Source organism: Mytilus trossulus, chromosome 1 (genome assembly GCF_036588685.1).
Source record: "Mytilus trossulus isolate FHL-02 chromosome 1, PNRI_Mtr1.1.1.hap1, whole genome shotgun sequence".
Lineage (NCBI taxonomy): Eukaryota > Metazoa > Mollusca > Bivalvia > Mytilida > Mytilidae > Mytilus > Mytilus trossulus.
In genome coordinates this window covers 67,451,625-67,467,932 of record NC_086373.1, presented here as the reverse complement: position 1 = coordinate 67,467,932, position 16,308 = coordinate 67,451,625, and the positions used below count along the sequence as shown (strand labels likewise).

General features: G+C 30.7%; 1 protein-coding gene across 3 annotated transcripts in view; it reads right to left on the bottom strand.

The window, feature by feature from the left end:
• The window catches only part of LOC134683027 (plexin-A4-like), a 95,570-nt gene that overhangs the window by 13,054 nt on the left and 66,208 nt on the right, over positions 1-16,308 (bottom strand). For all 3 annotated transcript variants that reach the window (XM_063542039.1, XM_063542057.1, XM_063542049.1), the window contains exons 9-27: positions 14,367-14,484; positions 13,544-13,672; positions 13,034-13,147; positions 12,688-12,790; positions 11,737-11,906; positions 11,163-11,314; positions 10,494-10,605; positions 9,449-9,585; positions 7,732-7,896; positions 7,291-7,387; positions 6,596-6,859; positions 5,820-5,978; positions 4,692-4,932; positions 3,982-4,133; positions 3,536-3,726; positions 3,074-3,151; positions 2,560-2,626; positions 2,112-2,258; positions 1,510-1,666 (exon numbers count right to left, since the gene is read on the bottom strand). In XM_063542039.1, the coding sequence (XP_063398109.1) occupies positions 1,510-1,666; positions 2,112-2,258; positions 2,560-2,626; positions 3,074-3,151; positions 3,536-3,726; positions 3,982-4,133; positions 4,692-4,932; positions 5,820-5,978; positions 6,596-6,859; positions 7,291-7,387; positions 7,732-7,896; positions 9,449-9,585; positions 10,494-10,605; positions 11,163-11,314; positions 11,737-11,906; positions 12,688-12,790; positions 13,034-13,147; positions 13,544-13,672; positions 14,367-14,484 (2,753 nt within the window). The remainder of the gene's footprint in view (positions 1-1,509; positions 1,667-2,111; positions 2,259-2,559; positions 2,627-3,073; positions 3,152-3,535; positions 3,727-3,981; positions 4,134-4,691; positions 4,933-5,819; positions 5,979-6,595; positions 6,860-7,290; positions 7,388-7,731; positions 7,897-9,448; positions 9,586-10,493; positions 10,606-11,162; positions 11,315-11,736; positions 11,907-12,687; positions 12,791-13,033; positions 13,148-13,543; positions 13,673-14,366; positions 14,485-16,308) is intronic.

The following is a 16,308-nucleotide window of genomic DNA, read 5'->3' as shown; positions in this document are numbered from 1 at the left end:
TGACATTGGGACATTTCTTCCAATCCTATTTTTGTTCATAGTTTTTCATTACAAACATTTTGAAATCTTTAATTTTTTGTCAATAATCTTTTAAATGTACTGATTGATAACTTATAAAACAACATTTTATTCAAGTCTTCAATTTTAGATCCCAGGATATCATAAATTATTTTCATCCCTTATCAAAATACTACAAAACACTTAAACATCAACTCCCCTCTCTTATTTTCTTCTTCTTAAAATATGGAACAATGATTTGGAGAAACAAAATGAAGATGTTGGAAATATCATATTTTCTTTGTTTTTTTTGTCGAGTTTTTCTCCCCCATTTAAAAACAAAGTTAGTAAACATCTACATGCAATATACTTGTTGACAAATATAAGACAAACACAAACAAACACATTACATAGTAGTTAGTAAGGGAAGGTTCTAACAAACACATCAGTCATAACCATGATCACATAGTCACTGTTGTTTTTGACAGAATTAAATAAAGGTTAACATCATGCTTATATGACACACCTAATACTGTAACTAGCAGGAGGGTATGAATAAAATATCACAGTTAACTTGAGTCTATTCAATTCAGATAGAAATTAAAATTATGCAAAGTGTGGTTGTAACTTATAACACCAAAAATTGCTTTTTTTATATACATATGTAATTTTGAAAATTCTTTTTTTTTAAATTTTCAATTAATATTCTAAAAAGTTTTGACTGTTCCATTTAAACAAGTAAAAATTCCTGGAAAATAGTCTTGAAATTTTATAAATACTCTTGTTTGAATAAATAAATTCCAAAATCAGACTGCATATTTCTACTTCATGTACTATTATTACTGTGACAAATTTTCTATAAATAAATGTTGTTAGTACAAATGTATATAACAAGAAGTTATAGATTAGAATTGTTAGTATCTCCCTTAACCAAATATAGACCCCACAGCCAGATAGCCACCATACACCGATCATCACTCAAGCTTAGGGTAAGGACTGCGATTTGGAAATTTCATCATCTTTTGATAGCGGAAAATTTCATTTGAATACATCACTGGAATTTAACTTATTCCAAAATCCAAACAGCCAAATGTTTTAAAAACACTGCAAAACACACTCACACCCTTTCAACCAATTGCAAACCAAATTCTCACTTAAACTAACATCTTTGAAGATGACAATTCATAACAATTTTTTTCAACTATAAGATTGCAAATCAAATTAGTTTGAATGGAATATAAGACAATGCAAAGTTATTTTTTAAATAGATGCATATGCAATTAATTATTAGAGTTGGTTAAATCGACACAACTGGTCAAGACATATTAAAAGTTAGATATTAACTTGCATATTATATTTTTTTCTGCATACAATGCATAGATTGAGAAACGAACTTGCTATAAATAACTCTTCTAATTTTAAATTCTAATAATAGATTTTCAAAAGGTAAGTAGAAATCAAAAGTACAAAAATCTACAACACACTGCAATACAACATCTTGGTGCTTCTTACCTAAATCTACATCGTCTTTGATTGGTCGACTACTAAATGGAGCATTTTTATAAATAGCATCCAATATTTTCTCTTTCACTTGAGATACAGTATCACAGTCTAGAACTTTAACCGGGTGAGCAGCCTGATACTGTTCCATGTCTTGGACATAAACAGTCTGAAAAATATCAAATATATTGTGATTAGAAATTAGTTTGGTTTCCTCTTTCTCTTGAGTTTATTTTGATATTCCAATGTGTGGTTAGTCTCTTTTCTCATTATGATATCATGCTTTCTTGCTATCCTCTGATTTAACATTTGTTAACTTAAGATGTTGATCCTTCTTATTATGACAAACAGACAGAATACAATATTTGCTATCTACAAAAAAAATATCCCATCAAATTTAATACTGATCAATTTTCACTACTGTAACTCAAGCAATACTACATTACTACACAAAAATGTTGTGCTTGGATAAAAAGGTTCTAGACAATGTAAATTCAACCAATGGTGTGACACTGTTTTCATTTGGGGTATGAACAACGAAATTACAATATAATTATATTCTAAAATAGTGAATTTTAATAAAGGTTTCATTCATTACAGTTACTTATACATACCATCTGTCTATACTCTATTTGTTGTCTAATAAGTTTATCCTCACTCAGTGAGTATCTTGCCTCACTTGTGGCAGAATCTACAGGACCTTTGGCTACTTGTTGTTTCATAGCTAAATACAGCATAAACAGAGGTTCACCAGCAACCTCCTGAAATAAATAAAAAGGAAAACTTGAAACATTTTAAAATATTACTACAAGCTACTACTAAAAATGTCTGTCATTTTGTCTTCCAACCCTGTCAGTAGATAAATGTTTCAGAGAACAATTTCAAAATTATTGAGACATGTAATCTAGGGTTGGTGGTCCCACAAATATCTTAAGAGTTGACAGTTATAATATGACAACAGATGCTAGTTAGATATCCAAAATCTACTCAAGAAGGTTAATGGTAAAAAATAGTTCAACCAATAAAAGGTTTGTACATTCAAAAATATTTGTCAAAACCTACCTTTAAAAATTTATACAATAAAAATGTAAACCAATTTGTCAACATCTTTTCTGCTACAGATTCATTCCTGAAATATAAAATAAATAAATTGTGAACATAGATATGTCATTTTAAATATACCTATTTTTCCTGTGGGACTTGTAAATCACAAGTTGTCTCCCTTTTGCCTATTTGATAGCAACATGCCTGTAGTACAAAGTCTGTCTGCTTGAAAGTTCTAGCATATTTAAATCTGTTTAGCAACTTACATGTAAATTGTCCTTACAGTGGCAATATAATGCACTTTTTCAAATTGTAAATAGAGTTTCTTATGATTATGGTGAAAATGTGCAAAGATATAATGCAATTCTACTTCCTTCTTGAACTTTCATGCTAGAATTTATATGAATAAATAGTGAAAATAATGGGTTTTTTTTAAATAATGATCCATCATATAGATCTTACTGAATCAGTATTTCCATATTTGATTATTTATCCAATTAAAGTCAACACACAATATTGTACTATACATTACCTTCTAAACAGAAGCTTAGGTTCTTTCTTCCCATCTATGGATCTTTCTATTAAATCACTCAGTAAAGTTTTCAATATACTAAAATAAATAAGAGAAGTTTGAATAAAATTTCTTCAACTACATCAAGCAAGAAATAAGTCTTCCTCACCAGGAAAATTAACTAATATTTGTAATAAGTTCTACTTTTGTTAAAAATAAAGGCCAAAATTATTTATATTTGAATACTTTATTTCTGGTTTAGCCCCCAAAAAAACTGACTTTGCAACAATTTAAATTTGCAATCTCATAGCATAGTAAAGGTATTTCCATTTTTTTTTATTATCTAAATCTGACATTTTCATGATGCTTATATGATGTGTCATATTTTTCTACAAGTGAAAGTATAAAAAATAAATTGCTTTGGAAAATTAGTTAATTTACAGTAATATTTGCTGCAAAATAACAATATAAGTGCCTACTTACTCTGTACTATATTCCATTTTAGTTTGTAATGCTACTGATATCAAGGATGCCACATTAACTTTGTCCTTCATGGAGAAATTTTTATGTGTTTCCAGAGTTCGTATAAAGGTCAAGAGGAATGTTTTGTTACCAATCAGCTGAGAGAACAAAGCCAGTCCTTTCTCCACACTATCTCTCCTATTGTAGTCAACCTGTATAGGAAAATGTTAGTTTTTATATTTCATATTTTATATTAAGGGGGATGAAAACATTTTTTTTGGTACCCGACCCCCACTCTAAATAATTTTTTTTATAGAAATAGGCTTTAATATTCAGGCGTCAGATAAAAGTAACTTGATAACATTAAATTACATTCTAAACTTTAAATCAAATTAATTGAATACCTTTAAAAATATGTATATTATTTCTAATTAATTTCAAAGGGTGCACTTCTTTCATATATTTACCTCCAAATCTTTGATAACTGGATGATCAACTGTATTGTCTTGTGGGAACAAAACTCTCATACAATAAGTCTGATAGTTCCAGAATGGTATGGATACCTGTCCATACAAATCATTGGTCAACTCTGTCATGTCTGTCTGAAGTTCTGCAAAGGCTGGAAATATAAAATTGTTGATTATAATATCACTGAAAAATATGGTAACAATTAATGAGTTATTCATTATTCCAATGCACATGCTATTTAAACAGAAAGAGCAATGCTTGTCATATTTCCATTCAAAACATATGTACATCTTATTTTTCATTTTCTGCATGATTTCATATATACTCCAGTATAATTTTGAAAAGAAAATATGACACTCCATTTTGAAAAGACCAACATATCAAGGTAGCCAATGAAATTTGACCTATACACTCCCTTAATTTCTCAATTACAAACAGTATGTGGAAAAGATGTGATGTGACGTATAGGAAAAAAAATCCTATGAAATACTAAGAACTAACTACTAAATCAAAGAAACTGCCCTTTTATTGTGGCTTTCTATATTCAGAATATTTGGCCATTAGCATCTTAGCAACCAATTCGCCTATGAAATAATAAGAAAGAACTATTATATCAAAGGAGCTGCCCTATTACTGTGGCCGTTTATATTGAGAATCCTTGGCCATTACTTATCTACCAATTCACCTGCTTTCCTTATCATCAACTTACCTTCTTTGCACTCTTTAGCGACTTTCAATTCTAAGTTGTCCATTTGATTTTGCATCTTTTTCATCATGCTGTCATTCTTCTTTGATTTGACTCTGTACAAACACAATACCATGATAACAACCAACAGCAGCAATCCACCACCAGCACTGATCAGGATAATATACATTGTAGGAAGACCAATCTCGTTCTCGCCATATTTCAGGTTTCCTAAAGTTACTGTCAGATTTTTGCCAACACTTATCTGTAATGAATGAAAGTAGAATTTAATTAAATGCTGTATACGTAAATGACTAACTAGTCATCACAATATCAAAGACTAATGCAATTAACAGCGTCATTTCGAGGAATTCGTTAGTTCACCAGCATTGATGTAAGCCAGGGATAACTTATAATCATCATAAGCTGATTACATGGTGACGAGAAGCAAATTATTTGTAGATCTCAATTTGCTCTTTATTAAATTTGACTGATTTCAGTTTCTAGATAATATCCAAATGCACAAACAGTTTCTATTCATTGCAATTGCTTACATGGTCCATAGTTAAAACATAAGATGAAGTTGGTAGTTCTTAATGTTTTGTAGTCTATACCATATAAGAACGAAGCTAGTTTAACCTTATTGAAATCTTAAGTAGTTAGGTTTCAATTCATTTATTTCCTGTTCAATCATCAAAAATATTCCCTAATATAAAATTTCTGTTACTTCCTTAAATAATAACAATTAAAAGAAAGAAAAACTTTGGCACATACACAAAAACTTTATGATAGAAAATTTGCAATAATTTTGACTTTGTAAAAAAATTATGCAATAGCTATAGTATAACCATTATCTCCAATTTATGACTTATAAAATACTCAAGTCAACCTTATATTTATATTTTCATGGGTTCTTTATAATTAGCCCTATATATCCTTTGAAAATGCATGCATACTGTAAACCCAATTATGTTTACTTAATACTTTTTTACTTGTTTAGCACAAGATTTATTTTCATGAATGTTTGATTTCCTAGATGTATTTATATAAGGTAAGATGTAAAATTTGTGTATTTGCAACAATCTTTATTCATTTTAATTTTCTACTTGTGAAAGAAGCAGAAAATAAATGGCAATTAAGTACTTGACTTACAATAACTTCTGGATATTGTCCACCACCCAAAGCCGTCGGCTGATTCTTAGGAGGTTTACAACTCAGTAAGAACTGTATGGATTTAACTTCACATTCGCCCTTACCAATCTGAACTTTGACCTGGTTGTGCACAAAGCCAGTATCTGTCAAATATTTACCCTGTGGAAAAAAGTGAACAAAAAACATAAGGTACATGAAATGGTGTGTTTGGTTAAGCACAGAGTTTTATCGAAATTAATTTGCTGATTCAAGGGAAACAAAGAGGTGCCCTTATCATATTTGCAAAATAAGTAGTGAAGACAAAAAAAAAAGACACAAAAAATAACCATAACTGCTCAATAACATTAAATACTACAAATTCTGTAAAAAAGTCTCACTGAAATACGTTGCATGGTTATTAGAAGAAGCAAAATGAAGCAAAAAGGTCCAATTGATATAAGAAGATGTGGTATGAGTGCCAATGAGACAACTCTCTATCAAAGTCACCATTTATAAAAGTAAACCATTATAAGTCAAAGTATGGTCTTTAACACAACCATACTAAACATTTCAAAAACCAAAGCCTTATTTACACTTATGGGTAATGAGCTCAATTTGCTCAAAATTATCCAAGATCTGTCTCTGAATAATCTTGATCTTATGGAACAATTTCTTTTAAATTATGATGTCAACTGTTTTAAATTGTGATGAAATACTTTGCAGGAACTTGTGTGGTGTTGGACAAATTTGCATACACGTGTAAATACTTCTATACAATATCACAAAATTAAACTTACACCAATTGTCAGAAAATCATTAGTTCTTCCACCTGAGAATATCTTGGTACTGGGACTAAAGGCCTCAAATTCAGGGTCTGGATAGACAGTCATGTTACCGAATTTCTGATAGGCTTTCACATTATCTAACATAAAACCATACTCTAAGACAATGAATGGGGTCTTTTCCTGTTCTTCTGACCTCTTTCTACGGTGTGTAAAGTTGATGGCCACGTATGGTGTCCAGCAGGTCATTTCTTGTACAGTTGAACCCTTGTAACAATCCTACGAAAAAACAGTATAATCAGCAACAACATTCTTCAACAGAAATGTATTACCGGTAGATAACTTTTCATGAATATAGTTGTATTTCCTATTCATATTTCTTAAACTATTGGGTTCAAAACACCCATTATAGATATTTTCTTTATTTATATGTAATGGAAATCTTTATTTTTATACTTATATATATGTACATTTGTAATTGAAATAATTATTTTCTTCTTCTGGGATTGAAACGTTTTTTTTCTTATTATTTATATGTAATTGAAATGTTTGTTTTTTTATTTATATGTAATGAAATGTTTTTTATTTATACATATTTAAACATATTTTTATGTAATTGAAAAGTACACGTCTAAAACTAAATACCAAAAAATTAAAATTTGAAATTTAAAATCCTGAATTCAATTTCAAAATAATCCTTTGAAACTTACCCCTTCGTATGTTTCTTTGTTTTCACCCCAGAAAACTATTCTTGGATTCTGAATGATATGTAACCTTTGACCTGTTACATTCAAAGGCATACCTCCACTAAAAGTATAATGACAAATAATGTTAAATGTGTATTAAGTAGACTCTTATAACTAGATGATCATTTTTTTCATTTTTGATTTGCTATTTTTTGTCTTCACATTTGAGAAAATCCTCAAAAATTAAGTTATCTAAATTTAACTATCAAATACTACTAAATACAAGTAAGCATGTAATGCAATCTTTATCTTGTGCCAGTTGTGGAATAATCTTGTTATAAACCTATATGAAACATTTTTCAACTTTAAATCAGTTTATTTCCAAAGGGAGATGATTATAGCATATTCATTATTCAAGCTAACAAAATTAGCAAAATAAAATCTGTCAAATAAACAAAAACATACCTTTTGATAGTTTTCAAAGGTTTTGCAACATAAATGACTGGGTCCTCCATATATGTAAACGTTAAAGGACTAGATATTGTCTGCAAGTCAAAGGTCATGGTAAGTCTCCCAATCTTTGTTTTGTTTGAAGCTTGCGTTGCACAGATCACATTGTCTCTTGTTTTCCTGAAAATCAACCAATTGAACATCAAAATAAATTTTAAACATGTCATTTAACTAATGTGAATATTATTTCAATTTCTCTAGTCAAGACATGATTAGTTATGTTTGTAAATAGACAGAAAATCAACTGATAAAATTCTATATATTAAAACACACAAATAATTAAAAGATCTACTCAATTTGCAGTGAATATGCAACAAGGATTCGTCCTTGTTCATTCAAGAAAACTGTTAGTCTTTTTCAATTTTATCAATGACATTGTCAATTTATTTTCGACTTATGAGTTTGAATGTCACTCTGGTATCTTTTGCCTCTCATTAGAAGATTGTATTTTACTTAAAAATTAACAAGCTTTTTTGTATACTATTTTCCATGTGGCCAGTGGGTAAATGGCCGTCATAATATTAGAGCCGAAGAAATACATTCAAAGGCTATAACATATTAATACATCAAAATATCATGATGATCTGATGCTAAAACATCAGGTATTAAATGTGGTGTCTTTTTCCATGTCAATGAACTATTACTTAGAACTCCAAAATTGCACAAGGTTTACAAAAGTAAGGATTGAAGGGGATTACTTACTTGATCAAAGTACATGGTATATTGTCTATAGAGACTGATATGTTAGTCCCTGCATACATTGACTGTCCTGTGATAACTTACTTGATCAAAGTACATGGTATATTGTCTATAGAGACTGATATGTTAGTCCCTGCATACATTGACTGTCCTGTGATAACTTACTTGATCAAAGTACATGGTATATTGTCTATAGAGACTGATATGTTAGTCCCTGCATTCATTGACTGTCCTGTGATAACTTACTTGATCAAAGTACATGGTATATTGTCTATAGAGACTGATATGTTAGTCCCTGCATACATTGACTGTCCTGTGATAACTTACTTGATCAAAGTACATGGTATATTGTCTATAGAGACTGATATGTTAGTCCCTGCATTCATTGACTGTCCTGTGATAACTTACTTGATCAAAGTACATGGTATATTGTCTAGAGACTGATATGTTAGTCCCTGCATACATTGACTGTCCTGTGATAACTTACTTGATCAAAGTACATGGTATATTGTCTATAGAGACTGATATGTTAGTCCCTGCATTCATTGACTGTCCTGTGATAACTTACTTGATCAAAGTACATGGTATATTGTCTATAGAGACTGATATGTAAGTCCCTGCATTCCTTGACTGTCTTGTGATAACTTACTTGATCAAAGTACATGGTATATTGTCTATAGAGACTGATATGCTAGTCCCTGCATTCATTGACTGTCCTGTGATAACTTACTTGATCAAAGTACATGGTATATTGTCTATAGAGACTGATATGTTAGTCCCTGCATTCCTTGACTGTCTTGTGATAACTTACTTGATCAAAGTACATGGTATATTGTCTATAGAGACTGATATGTTAGTCCCTGCATACATTGACTGTCCTGTGATAACTTACTTGATCAAAGTACATGGTATATTGTCTATAGAGACTGATATGTTAGTCCCTGCATTCATTGACTGTCCTGTGATAACTTACTTGATCAAAGTACATGGTATATTGTCTATAGAGACTGATATGTTAGTCCCTGCATTCATTGACTGTCCTGTGATTGTTATCTCAGTCCCTCCAGACATGGCTCCTTGGTTGGGGGATAAACTGGTTATGTTAGGTGTCTGTAAGTACCAACAAAATACATTTTAAAGCAAGTCTTAAATACATGACAATAATAGTAAGTGACTTCTTAAGTAAATAATAGATAGATCAATAGGTATTTGCCAGTATAACTAACTGTGGAATCATTAATATTTGTTAAATATCAACTTTTTTGGCTTTCGTTGATACAGTGGAACTACAAATATTCAAATTCCATGAACTACAAATTTTTTTAAAGGAAAAGCAATACATAAAATATCCATGAATATGCAAGTTTTCCTCAAAACAAGAAAAATTGGTACCCACAAATCAGTAATCAATTAATACTCAGGGTTAAAACTTTTTGTTTCACATAAGCTGTATGCCACTGTAATGCTTTTTGTATCTTATACAGCTATACCATTGATTCATTACTATCATAGGGATACCTACCAAATTTTCATGGATTTTGTGGGTAGGAAAAAAACCTCACATCTAAATGTTCAACGATTATATATTATTTAGAACTGAACTGAAGAAGGCCATTGGCCGAAACGTCTTGAAAAATTGGTTTATTTAAACAATTATATAAAGTATGTTCCCTATTGGAATTTTGAAAACAAGGATTATATATTTTCAAAAGGTTTGTAAGCAAACTTTAGCAAAACCATATAATCAAATATAGCAGAAATTACAGTCGTTCCCAAATACACGAAAAATGGTACCCATGAAAGTAAATTAATCCAAAATATGTGACTTTCATTGCAACATCTTTTCCCCATTGTTATATCAAGAATATGGCAGTTGTTATCAAATAGTTTTTTCAATGTGAGTTGGGTTTATTTTTGTTGCACCTCAGTGTTTCTTCCTTTGTTTTCTATTTGTGGTTGATGTGTTTCCCTTAGTTTCTGATTACCTGTATACTACTGTTGTCTTTACTAATACATACCACATAAGAGAATATCTGTTTGGATTCAGCTAGGTATTGTCCATTGACTGTGACACGGACTGGTCCTCTTTGTTTAAATCCCTCAAAATATTCCCCAGTCTCACAAACAATCCTACAATAATAGATGGTTAGATAAGGTTGCAATTATGTTGGTGCATTTTATTTTTATAATGAATTATGTACCTGAATTTTTAAATACTAGCAGCAATAAGCCTGATGATATGGAGACATACTAAACCAACATGTATTTTCTACAGAGATGTCTTGATATTCTTGAGTGCATAATAAATTATTTGTAAAATATGCCTTCTGATTTTTAGTTTCAACTCACTCCAATAGAACTTAATAGCCAAATAGAGAGTGAATTAGTTCAACTGTTTTATCACTAATATTCTCTTTGTTTGTTTATAAGTCAAATGTGATTTTTTTTAATATTTCAATGAATATAGTCTTACCATGGGCTTTGCTCATTATTGAAGGCCGTACTGTGACCTATAGTTGTTAATTTTTCTTTCATATGGTCTCTTAGGAAGAGTTGTCTTATTTGCATAAAAATTCAACATCTTTTCTTATATTTACAAAATGATGTAAAATCAGTCCACAATACATTCAACTTGCAATTGAACATAAATTAAAATTTTTGGGTCCAAATTCTAAGAATCTACAAACCTGCTAGGTGGCTGATATTTGTCTCTAAGTGGTGAACAAGATATTCCAGCAACATCAACATAACTGACAATATCTGCATAAGTTCTGCCTAGATTTTCTCCGATGATTGTCAACTCTGTCCCACCATTCTTTGGTCCTGATACTGGATTTATCTATAGAAAAGAGAAAGAACCTTTGAAATTTACCACTAATATGAATACAGTTATTTTAAAAAAGAATGAACTGTAAGATTTTTTATTTGTCAAATGAAATATTCAATTTTCTGTTCAACTGTAATCTGACCATGTCTGAAATTTTGTAAATATACTAAAAAAATGATTTTTTTTCTGTTATGATGGTTGGAAATTCTTTTGGCTTCGACAATACATTTTTTTGGTGGTTTCATACAAGTACTTAAACAAAAAATTAAATAATTTTAAATCTAATAAGTGGCTGCTAATAAAAAAGCAAGGGCCTGGTGCTCATGAAGTTTATGAATTCCACTATACTATCTTGAAATCTTGATTTCTGGTAGAAATCTCCTATCCTTGAAAAGGACAATTTCAATACTTTAATGAAAATCCTCTATACTCACACTAATGATCTTAGGGTTAGGACAAGTAGAAGAACTATGTAACCAGATGGAGTCTCTACAATCGCCCTGGATACTACATCTAGAATCACACCAGCCACAATTGTAATCTGTCGGGATGATCAAACAGGATCCACAATTGTTACCCATCATCTCACATTTATACATCTTTACTGTAAAAAAACAAACAAATTAACCATTAAATAACCTGAATGTATTTCACATGCATAATGTAGACTTTGAAAGTTACTAGCAAAAGTTTAACTTCCATTCTCAATAGATTAATTCAAAATTACACCCATTCCAGATGATGTCAGCCCCTCTACAATAAATTTTTTTTGTCCATATTAATAGTAATATGAACACAGCCTGTTGGTTTTATTTTTGGCATGGTTGCACAACTTGTTATAAAGGAACCTTTTGTGCTAACTAAAGGATTCTGGTATTGGTCATTGTTGCAGTGTGAAGGGTACTAAACATATTTGCCCTTTGGTCTTTATGGATAGTTGTCTCATTGAAATCATGCTCCATCTTCTTATATGTGGGCATCATTTAGACCATATAAGAAACTAGCACAATGCTCAGAACCTCATTACTTATAATGCTATAGATTATCTAAAGAGCCAGTGTCGTCTGCCTTGGTCTATGTGCATATTCAACAAAGAACACTCCACCATTGTAGATGAGAATGGAAAATAGTTAAAAAGTTTCAGAGGAGAAGATTTTGTAAAAGTTTATGGACCACAGGCCAAAAGACAACAACAAAGGACACCAAATGAAGAGAATAGCCTATTGGCCAGGTACGCCAAAAAATGTTGCACAGAATTGTTTTAGGTAAGCAACATTAACAACATTTTAAATATGTCAACCAACTTTAGTAGCATTTATAATTCAATTTCTAGTGTTTTACATGTGACCACTAAAAGACATTAATTTCTTGATTACTGTTCTTACCTTGTACGTCACCAGGATTATCAAATGGTTTGTTCAAGTCTTTGGAACCCCATGTTATTTTGAATGGCACATTCCAAGTTTGTGTATTCTCAATGTATGAAAACTGAAAGCAGAAAGGTACAAATTAACAAACAAAAATTTTGCCATGGTCACGGCACCAAATATTTTGGACCTTTTTGCAAATTGTGATACCAAATGTTGAAACTTCTATGAACATTTCTTTGAAGTCTATAAGTGCAGACATATAAACATGATACATATAATTTGTGCTAAATGATTTTAATAATTAAAGTGGTTTTTTTTTTTACATAAGAAATGAATGATTGGCGAAAGCCAGGGGCCATACCTCAGTATTTTCACATTCTACGATCTTTTCTGACTCTGTGTGTGATATAAGACGAGCTGTAACAATTCTTCCAGATCCTATGCTGAAGTAACAGTAGATAGGGTACTGAAATGCCTGAAAAACAATCAAAACAAAAACTTGTTTAATCTCAACAGAAATATCTAAAATTAAACCATTTGCAATCAGAGGATTTTCAGGTTAACTGCATATTATTAGGAAAGAAATAATTATTTTGTACTTTCATATTATGAAAAGCTGATCTTTGTTAAACAATTTCTCTATATATAATACTGGAAATTTGATGTAAAAAAAAGTGCACGAAAAAAAACTAGGGTATGATATCAGATGATGCATTTCTAGTAATTTTAATTTTAATGACGAAATTATTGTAACGTTTAGATTTTGAGTTTGGCCGCAAACAAAAGCATGATTTGTTTTTTAATTACAAATATACAAGGGAAACAATCCATAAAGTTAAAAATCTGCCATGATTGTTATTAAATTACATACCCTGAGGTTATGTGCAAACAGAACTACTTTTTTGTAGTTTCCAGAGGGTACCAGTATTTCTGGATGTCCTTTACTAATCCTGGGACATTTTTCTGGTCCAACTGTATGCTTATGTAAAAATCCTCCACTCTGTAGAAATAAAACAGCCTTCTTGTTATTTGAAAGTCATAATAATCAATTTGAAATTTTCAACTTACATTAACATTAAACAGTTTCAAACATAAAACAATTTTTGTATTGTAATGATTTAACTTTGTTGAAAATAAGAATCTAGAATTTGTGCAAAGCCGTTCTGCTGAACATGCATTTTCACATATTGCAAGAATATTATGCATATGTATACAAGAGGCAATTTGAGGTTTAGCTAGATATAAAACCAGGTACTCAAGTACAGATTTAATTCAGCCATCTCCAACATAAGGAAATGCCTGTACCAAGTCAGGAATTATAATGACAATTGTTTTCCATTCCTTTGATGTGTTTGAGCTTTTGATTTTGCCATTTGAATCTCCCTTTGAGTTATATATTTTTGTTATTTTACTTTTTACACAGAAAGTCTTAATGTGACAGACAATTGATAATTTCAAATAGTTAGCAGGATCAAAGACCATGTGACGTTAAAATAATTGTTGCTCTTTACAGAAAAAAAAATCAAAGGACATTGCTTTATTGAAATCTCTGTTGGTGTTTAGACTGATCTTTGATGCAAAGCTTTTAATTCCTGATTCATTGTCTTACAGCATTTAAAGATCTTTGCAGATCTATTTGTATTTTTCTTGTTGAAGAAAAATCCCACTCTTTTAGGTGGCAGACATCAACTTACATTCAAAGCTGCTACAAACTCATCTGTTTCACTGCAATCCTGAAGTGGATAATATGTACACATATGGTTCTTGATACACCATGTACAGTTGAATTTGCTTAGACTACACTTGTAACATCTGAAGAGAGAGAAAAAAACATGATTTTTAAAAAATTTACCCATAAGATGTATATTTATTTTGTGAACCATATTAGTACTTTAATTACTAAATTTGAACAATTGTCATTAAGCAAACATCAATCACTCATACTAAATTAGAATCTTGTCCGCCCTCTGTAATTATCGATCAATATCCACCTAAATCAAAATTTGGAGTTACCTGTTTCAAAGTTATGTAGGTGTATCATAATTGTTTTAGCAGCCTTTTTAGTTATGTAGGAATGAACAGACAAATCTAAGTTGAAAACACTTTTGTCCATTCTTTTAAATTTTATTTCAAACAAATAAGACTGAAATAAAAGTTTGCTTTGTAATTTCTTGTTGTCAACCCTGTGTTTTCCCTAGAAATTTTTGATGCAGATATATAGACTATTGTAGAATGAGTGACTAGGATACAGCTAAAAGGAAATTCTAAATTAAAAGGATGGGGCCTAAAGTAATGCATAGGGGCCACTTTGCATAAACCCTATGAGATATGCATGATTCTAAGGATCTGATTAAACATTGCAAGTTATTATGTACAGTGGAAAATATATCATGCATATTCTGGACAAAACCAGGTCACTTCCTATAGATTTGTGTTAAATCACTATCATGCTATGCTCAGAGCTGGATCTATTATACCTACATTGATATATGTGAAAAACATTATCACAGGCATCACCTTACAAACCAATTTTCTGTGGAAACATTTACAGAGAGTCTGGTTAGTATCCCAGCTCGATTGAATAACAAATTTCAACATATACACTAATAACTAATGTCTGTTTTTGATTAAATCGTTACCACATCATTTGGAAAAATATTATTTTTACTGTTTTCCGGGGTTTATCTATAAAATAAAAAAAAGCCTGTGTCTATTATGATAACTACATTAGTGATATGTTTTGTCTATGGCTCCTATTGATTATAATGAAAGTATCATTTTAAAGTCTGTATAATTGATGGACAGCCTGTAAAAATCTTAAATTGCTCTTAAAGAAGATGTATATAACTGTTTCACAGACCTATCATTATTTTCTTATCAGTATAAAATTACAAGTATCAGTAATAATTCTCTATTTTTACTATCTGTTTTGCACTTAAGATGTTTTGAGGTTTTGAGGTTTTTTTAATTTCCTAATTTTTACTACTTTTTTTAATTTGTGTATCCTCATACATCAGAACTGTTACGTCAGATATTCCTCTCAATTGCAATCCCACTTAGATAAACCCCAAGTACCCTAGCAATATATTGAACATTCAGTTAGAGGCTTGGATTGTAATTTTACTTTTAGAGTTAACAATGCAAGTGGTTTACCATGCAACCTAGCAATAAACAGGACATCTAGCTGAAGGTCTGGTTTGCAATTTGTTCGTAATATTTATTCGAAGATGTGGTATAAGTGCCAGTGAGACAACTCTCCATCTAAGTCACAATTTGTAATATATGTAGTAAACCTGAATAGGTCAAAGTACGGAGCCTTGGTTCACACCAAACAGCAAGCTATAAGGGGCCCCCAAAATGACTAGTGTAAAACCATTCAAACAGGAAACCCTACAATATACTTTTCATTTCAGTAAAGGCTATGTTTGTGATTTACTTTTACAGTAAACAATCCAGGAGGTTTAGACCCTAGCAATATACTGAGGCTTGGATTGTAATTTAACCTTTACAGTTAACAATCCGAGTAGAGACTGAGAGGATAATTATTATCAATGTTTCTCGTTCTGTGAAAGTTAGGAGAAATTTCAGTTGTGCATGTACTTTCATAGCATGCTAAAAGTCTATATTCAAAGAGAA